The following is an 8,811-nucleotide window of genomic DNA, read 5'->3' on the forward strand; positions in this document are numbered from 1 at the left end:
GGGGGGGGGGCGGCAGCAGGAAGGCAGGAGAACCTGCCTTACCTGGACAGGCTGCCCAGGTAGGAGCCAGCCCCAAGGCTGGGCCCCGGACCTGAGGCCCTGGCAGGCGGTGGGAGGTGGGGCTTTGCTGCCACATCGCCTCATGAGGCACAGCCAATGGGAGGCAGCTACCCTGGACAGCCCTTTGCGGTGGCGGCAGCAGCCGGGTTACTTCCAGTCACATTCGGTTTCTCAGAGGAGAGGAGTGTTTGACGAAGGCTGACGGAAGGAAGCCCTTGTTCTTTGAGGAGACACGTGGATTCCGTGGATTCGGGCGGGAGGGAGGAGGGCAGAGAGGGAGAGCAGAGGAGGCCCTCCCTGTGGGAAGTAGGATCTGAGGGCCTCACGCTGGGCAGGTGTGGCAGCCCGCTTGGTGAAGTTGCTCAGGGCCCTTCAGGCTGCTTTTTGACTTAACACGGTGTCTGCGTACATGTCCTCACCTGTCTGGGTGGTAATTCCTGGTGCTTCCTCCTGAATGGTACCTCCACCCCTGTGTCTGGGTGCACACTGGATCACTCACGGGCTGAGGGGCTGCCGTGTAGGGTACGGGACCCCCTTCCTGTCCTTACCACAGTAAGGACCTAGGTCCCTCCGGCCTGGGACCTGGCACCTTCTTTTAGTGGGGGAAGAGGCTGGGCCTTTCAGGTTTATCAGCCCCGTGGCCCACTATCCTTCCAAGCCTTAGAGCAGCCCCTGCCCTCAGCCAGCATTTAAATACACCCTTCAGACCAGGAAGACTTTGCCAGACACTTTCCCTGGAGTTCCCAAGGCCACCTGGTGAGAGGCCGGGTATCCACAGGGTCACGTGGTGGGGGGGAATGCAGCAGGGCTGAGCCTGAGGTCTGATTCCCTGGCCGTGGACCTGTGCTCTCCTGCTGAGCTTTCCTGGTGTGATAGTCACAGCAAGCACTTACTATGTCCCAAGCACTGCTCTACATTTTAATATCAACCTATTAAAGTCTCAAAACTACTTCCACTCTATGAAGTAGAACCCAAGTCCTGCCAGTGGCCTGCAAGGCCTTACCTGACCTGGTACTCCGTGTCCTCCAACCGCGTCTCCGAATCCCATCTCCTCTGCTCCCTCCACTCCAGCCCCAGTGGCCTCCTTGCTACTCCTCAGACCTGCCTGAGCACCTCCATGCTGGCCGTTCTTGCCCGGCACACTTTTGCCTCAGACAACTGCAAGGCCAACTGGCTCCTCTCAGTCAAGTCTCGGCACAGATGTGAGCCTCTCAGTGAGGGCTCCCCTGTCTACTCTGCCAGCAGTTGCAGCCCCCTTCTCCTAATCCCTTTAGCCTGCTTTCTTTTCTCTGTAGCCCTTAATCACCTTCTAATGTTATAGAATTTTTTTAAACTGTGGTAAAATATACATGATATAAATTTTGTCATTTTAACTATTTATTTTTTTATTTTTATTTTTAAAAAAGATCTTACTTGAGATAGAGCCAAAAAGAGAGAGAGAGAGAGCATGAGTGGGGGTGGGGAGCAGCAGAGGGAGAGAAAGAAGCAGGCTCCCCACTGAGCAGGGAGCCCAACGCAGGGCTCAATCCCAGGACCCCAGGATCATGACCTGAGCCAAAAGCAGACACTTAACTGACTGAGCCACCCAGACGCCCTCCACCCCCAATTTTAACCATTTTTAACTGTACAATTTAGCGTCATCAAATATACTCTCGCTGTGCAACCATCGCCACCATTCATCTCCAGACCTTTTTCATCTCCCTGAACTGAAACTGTACGCAGGAAAAATAACTCCCCATACCTCCCTCCCCACAGCGCCCGGCAACCACCATTCTACTTTCTGTGTCGGAATTTGACTACTATTGTAGGCGGGATCGGACAATACTTGTCCTTTTGTGACTGGCTTATTTCTTATTATTACTTAGCGTCACGCCTTCAAGCTTCATCTGGGTTGACTACTATTGTAGGCGGGATCGGACAATACTTGTCCTTTTGTGACTGGCTTATTTCTTATTATTACTTAGCGTCACGCCTTCAAGCTTCATCTGGGTTGTAGCATGTGTCAGACTTTCGTTCCTTTTTAAGGCTGAATAATACATATATAACTTTTACATTATGTTTCTTTTTCATTTGCCAACTAGAATACAAGTTCCACTGGGGCAATAACTTTCGTCTGTTTCATTCACTGACCCATCCTAAGTCATAAGAATAGTGCTTAGCCCGTGGTCAGCACTTGACTATTTCTTGAGTAAATGCTGAATGTCATTAGGTCTATTACCATTCTCTTTTTACGGATGAGAAAACGAGCCTCAGAGAAGTTAAATCACTTGCTCAAGACCAAGTTATTTATAGTTATTGGCAGAGCCAGAATTGGATTCCTGAAGAATGGCTCCAAAAGCCTTTCTCTTAGTCCCTGCTCTCTGTTGCCTTTTTGTACTGATAACATGAGGTCAGTCCATCCTGAGGTCTAACCACTTTTGCAATGGTGTGGGATGCACCAGCGGGAAGGCAGACATTTACCCTCCCTTAGAGTGATTTCACTAGGCCTGGAGTTGGCCCCCTCCACCCATGTGTGCATGTGGCCACGGTGTGTGTAGTTGTGCGCTCATGAGGGGCGTGTGTGCACATGTAAGAGCACCAGTGCTGGGGTTGCTCCTTCTTCCTGCCTCCCTGCCCTTCCACCCGAGGTTTCGCTGCCATTCGCAGTTCCCCCAGCCCATAGGAAGCCCCTGCCTCTAGAGCCCTTTCCACTGGGGAGACTAGGCAAGACTCCGCATTTTGACCTCATGCTCCGTGCTCAGGATTCCAGTCCAGGGGCCCTGTTGCAGTCTGTGCTTCCGGGCTTGGCCATCAGCCTCTTCCCAGAGACCCTGGGGTGGGTGGATTCAGGGGGAGGAATTTCCTTCCCGGCAGGCACCCTGTGGGACTACAGAGCAGTCCTGGCTGACCCCAGATGCTGGGGTTTTGGCATCCAGCCCCTACTCAGACCCTCCCCTTCCCCAGGATCATCTTCTCCACACCCCTGGCCATCATTGCTTACTTCCTCATCTGGTTCGTGCCTGACTTCCCACAGGGCCAGGCCCTGTGGTACCTGCTTTTCTATTGCCTGTTTGAAACACTGGTCACGGTGAGTGTGGGCACCTCCCCTGGGTGTCTGGGGGGAGGAATGAGGGCAGTCCCCGGGGCCCGTAGGGTTGGTGCCAGAAGCCACATCTGTTTGTCCATCGTCTGACTGGCCGAGGGCCTCTCTTCCATGCCAGTGTTTCCACGTTCCCTACTCAGCTCTCACGATGTTCATCAGCACAGAGCAGAGTGAGCGGGATTCTGCCACTGCGTATCGTAAGTCTCTCTCCGGCCCACTGATCCCTCCACCCGCAACCATGGGGCAATTGTTCCGTGACCCTCCTGCCACATTTCTTCCCTTGCTGGGAGTGGGTGTAAAACCATCTCAAAAATAACTTGATCCCCTTAGTGCTCTGGTGGGAACGGAGAGGTGCAGGGATGAGCCAGAGGTCACACAGAGCAAGGCCATAAGTGTAGGCCAAGGTGCCATCTGCCCCACCACCATATATCTACCCTTCTGGAGCAACTGCCATTACCTGGGGCTAGCACTGGGCCTCTATCCACCTGACCTCCCTGGAGGCCGGCAAGCCACGAGGCCCCTCCAAAGGACCTTTTTACTGTTCAGGGATGACCGTGGAGGTGCTGGGCACAGTGCTGGGCACAGCGATCCAGGGGCAAATCGTGGGCCAAGCAGATACGCCTTGCCTTCAGGACCCCAGTGACTCTGCGCGGGCCATGGAAGGTGCCAATCGGACACAGAGCACCACCTCACTCAGAGAAACGGTGAGGCCCTTGGCCGTGCAGAGATTTGGGGAGACGAAGCACAATGGGGGTGGTTTGCACTCATCCTCAACATCATCAATGTTGATTAAGTGTTGGGCATTTGACCTAGAAACTGTTAATATGCCCACTTTTCAGATAGGAAAACTGACACACAGAGAGGCTAAATAATTTGGCCAGGGTCCCAGAACTAGTGATTTACAGAAACTAGATTTGGGGAGATTTGAACTGTGGGCTCTCACCCTCCATAGCTGGCTTCTTCACATTCCTTTCGTCTAGACTTTGCCTAGCCGTGGGAAGCAGCAGCCGGCCCGGGATGATGCTCCCATTTCACAGGTGGAGGCAATGAGGCCCCAGAGAAGGGACTGGTCATGGAGTGGAGCTGCTGAGGGTTGGGATGAGGTCAGACTGACTGTCTCTCTGTCGCCTTTATCTCCTTTGTAGCAAAATGCATACCTGCTGGCGGCTGGGGTCATTGCCTCCATCTATGTCATCTGCGCTGTCATCCTGACCCTGGGTGTGAGGGAGCAGAGAGGTGAGGGGTCCCTGGGGAGCGGTCTAGGCCCCAGCACCGCTTGACTTTGTCCCTCTGTCTGGGCCTCAGGCTTTGGGAGGGGCCTCTGCTCCTTCCTCACTGTCTCCTCTGGCCCCCAGAACCCTATGAGACTCAGCAGGCTGAGCCGATGTCCTTTTTTCGGGGCCTCCGGCTGGTCATGAGTCATGGCCCATACGTCAAGCTTATTGCTGGCTTCCTCTTCACCTCCCTGGCTTTTATGGTGAGTGGCAGGCCTGACACGCTCAGCCTTGGGAGCAGGGTGGGTGCAAGAGGGGTGGGGTAAAACAAGGACTCGGGATGTGACGAAGCCTGAGGGACAGATGGGAGGGGGCGGGGTGAGCAGAGGTCCTGGGAGCAGGGGGAAGCCTGGGCCCTGACATCACTTCTTTCCTTGCATTTCCTTCCCCCTACCCTGCCCATCCCCCAGCTGGTGGAGGGGAACTTCGCCTTGTTTTGCACTTACACCTTGGGCTTCCGAAACGAATTCCAGAATCTGCTCCTGGCCATCATGGTGTGTGTGGGGCCCTGAGGGTGGGTAGACAGGCTGGGCTTCGAGATGGTTCTTTGGATAGTCAGATGATGTTTCCCAGACTGGCTAAGGTTAGGAGGGATGAGGGAGGGGTCACAGAATCACTGGTTGGATCTGACCTACAGTTGTTTAGGCAAGACTGTGAAAGATTTGGGGCAAGATATTCCAGTAGAGAACATAGCAAAGGCCGGGAACTTGGAAACTTTGTACTCAGTTGTGCTCAGAGAAGGTAGGAGATAAGACTGGGACTAGTGCTCAGCTCCCCTGGAGAGCCATCAGAGGTGCCCATCAACTTCCTCAATGCCCAGGTGGTGTCATCTGGCTGCCCACAGGCAAGGCTAGGAATATCTTTGAGGTCCTGGGAAGGGCAGCGGGGGTTCATGACTAACCCCCTTCCCTTACCCTCCACTGTGCATCCCCAGCTCTCAGCCACATTCACCATTCCCATCTGGCAGTGGTTCCTAACCCGATTTGGCAAGAAGACGGCTGTGTACATTGGGATTTCTGTGAGTGGGGCTAAAGGGGTAGGGCCTGGGCTTAGTTGGGGGTTGCTGGTGGGAGTCTCTGGGCTGACTCATCTTCCTGTGCCCACCCCTTCCACTAGTCAGCAGTGCCATTTCTCATCTTGGTGGCCTTCATGGAGAGTAACCTGATTGTCACCTATGTGGTAGCTGTGGCAGCTGGCATTAGTGTAGCAGCGGCCTTCTTACTACCCTGGTAAGTATATATAGGCCCACCTAGCTATGTTCCCCAGCCCCCTACCCCCTACCTCTGAAGCTCCTTGTGGGGAATTCTGCAGGGGCTTCTCCTTCAGACCATTCTGTGGGTCCAGGTTGGGGGTGGGACAGGTCTTTCCTGTATGGTTGTACAGGTTGTGAACCGTACAAGAAGACCTAATCAAGGTGCGAGATGGGGGGCTTAAATCTGGTCTGTGCTCTATTCGCCAAGCTGCATACCTAGAGGGGGGCTCCATCGAGGAGGAGGGGGCCTTCTTATTACCATGAAATTGCTGTGTCTTCACAGAGCTGTGTGCTCTGGGGCTACAAAAGTCCCAAAGGACCACCTCTTCTTACTGACACAGAGGTGCCACATGGGCTAGTGGGGGCCCTGGAGTGCTGGGCGGGTGGGTCCTCATGGCCACCACCATGCTGCAGGTCCATGCTGCCTGATGTCATCGACGACTTCCACCTGAAGCAGCCCCAGTCTCATGGAACCGAGCCCATCTTCTTCTCCTTCTATGTCTTCTTCACCAAGTTCGCCTCCGGAGTCTCCCTAGGCATCTCCACGCTCAGTCTTGAGTGAGTGCGGTGGGGCCCTGGAGCAGGTGATGGGCAGGGCAGAGCCCCAGCCCCGCCCTCACCACTCCCCTGACCACTGGGTCCCACAGCTTTGCCGGATACCAGACCCGTGGCTGCTCACAGCCGGCACGTGTCAAGTTCACGCTGAAGATGCTGGTGACCATAGCCCCCATAGTCCTCATCCTGCTGGGCCTGCTGCTCTTCAAGCTGTACCCCATCGATGAGGAGAAGCGGCGGCAGAACAAGAAGGCCCTGCAGGCTCTGAGGTGAGAGCGGGGAGGCAGAGGAGGGGGGCATCGTCCAATCTAAGCCCTCAGCCCCTGCCTCCTGTGGCCGAGTCCTGACTTACCTCCTGCGCATCTTCCCTTGAAGGCTCTTCCTCTGCCCCTTCCCACTGCCCATTGAGGATAATGGCAGCTGACATGTCTCGGATACTTAGCTGTGCGCCAGGCAGTGTGCTGGGTGCTTTGCATTTATTCATTCAACAGATACTTACTGGAAACCTACTAGGTGCCAGGCATTCATTCTAGCGAATGAAACAGAATCCCTGCCCTCGCGGAGTTTACATTTTAGGGAACAGGCATTCGTGCTCTCCTCCAGTCCTTCGACGACCCTAAATGTCACGAGATTCCTAGGATTCCCACACCGAGCCTTAACCAGGAAGAGTAACTGGCCCAGCTGCGAAGGAGTAGAACTGGGGTTTGAGGCCTGGCATTTCTCACTCCAGAGCCTGCATTCTTCACAGCTCTCTTAGTGTACAGGACCTCAGGTGTGGCCTGAAGCTGCCTTTCTGGAGCCCAGAAGGCACGGTGAAGTGGATCATGCTAGTCCATCAGCCAGCCCAGGTCAAAGCGCAGTCCCAGGGCTTGTGGTGCCCTGTGGGCAGCAAGGACTGCAAACAGGTCAACTGGCAGTTTCTGGGTCAACAGAGGAGAGGAAGTGAGCAAACTGTCTACATGCTGTCGTTGAGACTCCCCTGACAGCTGGCTCAGACTGTAGGGCCGAGGTCCTGGGAGGAACAAGGCAGCAGGGGAAAGGGAAGGGTAAGGGTGCTCCCTCCAAATCATCTCCTCTGGCTCTTGCAGGGAAGAGGCCAGCAGCTCTGGCTGCTCTGACACGGACTCTACAGAGCTGGCCAGCATCCTCTAGGGCCCGCTGTGGGGCCCGAAGCCACCATCCACAGGGCCTGAGTCCCAGACCAGAAGAAGTCGAGGCCTGCTTGCCTGTTTGCTGAACAGCTGGTCTCCAGGTGCCAGGAAGGGAGCCAAAGACTCGAGAGTAAGTGGCCCAGGATGCCTCCTGGGCCTACCGTGGGAGGGCTATCCGTACAGCCTCCTGCCTCACGTCTGCCTGCCCACAGGGCCAAGCCCAGGGCCGCTACTGTGAATATGCCATGGACTGATGGGGCCTAGCCCGGAACACTAATGTAGAAACGTTTTATACAGAGACTAATTAATAACTTAATGACCGTGTATATAGCAACGTGTGTGTATGTACGTGTCTGTGAGCTATTAATGTTATTAATTTTCATAAAAGCTGGAAACCAGAGGTGCTTGTTTCTGTCTTTGCCCTCAGCCACTCACTGAGCCCTTCTGTGCCAAGACAGGAACATTAAGCTGCAAGGGCCCTGGGGAGCAAGAGTGTGTCTGGAGGTGTGGAAACAGCATCGGCTAACATTTACTAAACACCTCTCTGTACCAGGCACGCTGTGGAGGCTTTACATTCACTTTGCTTGTTCTCGAATTTAATCCTTGAAACCATCTTGCTATGTCAGGATTATTCCACTTTTTTATCTTTATTGTTAACTTTTAAGTAGGCTCCATGCCCAGCGTGGGGCTTGAACTCACGACCCTGAGATCAAGACTTGAGCTGAGATCAAGAGTCAGGTGCTTAACTGACTGAGTCCCACCAGGCACCCCAGGACTATTCCACTTTAGCAATGAGTAAACTGAGCTCCAGTATAGAGAGGGACCTGGCTCAGGTCACATGGCCAAGCATTGCCTAACTGGAATCCCATCCGGGATCTGTGAGACGCCACCCTTCGCTCCCCTGTATCTGAGTGACCCACGGACTGTCAGACAGACAGCTGCTCTGCCCAGGCCCGCACGCTCTGCTTCCTGCCCTGTGCATGCCTGACTGCGCGCGGCTGGCACACACGCTCTGTGACTGGGGCTGTGTGAGGTCCTAGAGACCTGTGATTCTTTCCCCATTGCTGTTCATGATGGTGTTGGAAGGTAAGAACCTACCTGGCTGGGTGGCTTTGTGTGTGGATGGAGGACGAGTCTCAGCACTGGTGTGCTGGTGAAAAACCACCTTTGGTGGGAGGAGGTTGCTGGGGAAGCCCTAGTTTATAGCACTTGTCCATTTGCATGGTGTAATTGCTTCTACTATAGCCAATTTCATGTTACCAATGGTTGTACTAAGGCCAGATTCCTGAAAATTGAAGAGTTGGCTCTCATAAGCTGGTAGGAACTTGCCCCAGCACCGGGTCTCACACGCTTAGGTCAAGCTCCAAATATTGGGAAAGCAAAGATGGCAGGATCAGGGGCTACCGGTCCAATTTCTCTATTTTACAGACAGATAAA

The 8,811-nt window shown here is 54.3% G+C and overlaps 1 protein-coding gene across 2 annotated transcripts in view; it reads left to right on the forward strand.

The window, feature by feature from the left end:
• Positions 1-8,070, forward strand: part of MFSD2A (major facilitator superfamily domain containing 2A) — a 12,488-nt gene extending 4,418 nt beyond the window's left edge. For both annotated transcript variants that reach the window (XM_040619317.1, XM_040619318.1), the window contains exons 4-14: positions 3,004-3,127; positions 3,261-3,339; positions 3,689-3,846; positions 4,288-4,378; positions 4,498-4,619; positions 4,827-4,910; positions 5,351-5,434; positions 5,533-5,645; positions 6,083-6,226; positions 6,316-6,492; positions 7,312-8,070. In XM_040619317.1, the coding sequence (XP_040475251.1) occupies positions 3,004-3,127; positions 3,261-3,339; positions 3,689-3,846; positions 4,288-4,378; positions 4,498-4,619; positions 4,827-4,910; positions 5,351-5,434; positions 5,533-5,645; positions 6,083-6,226; positions 6,316-6,492; positions 7,312-7,375 (1,240 nt within the window). In that variant the 3' untranslated portion in view covers positions 7,376-8,070. The remainder of the gene's footprint in view (positions 1-3,003; positions 3,128-3,260; positions 3,340-3,688; positions 3,847-4,287; positions 4,379-4,497; positions 4,620-4,826; positions 4,911-5,350; positions 5,435-5,532; positions 5,646-6,082; positions 6,227-6,315; positions 6,493-7,311) is intronic.
• Positions 8,071-8,811: the final 741 nt, after the last annotated feature.

Source organism: Ursus maritimus, unplaced genomic scaffold (assembly GCF_017311325.1).
Source record: "Ursus maritimus isolate PB19 unplaced genomic scaffold, ASM1731132v1 scaffold_32, whole genome shotgun sequence".
Taxonomy (NCBI): Eukaryota; Metazoa; Chordata; class Mammalia; order Carnivora; family Ursidae; genus Ursus; species Ursus maritimus.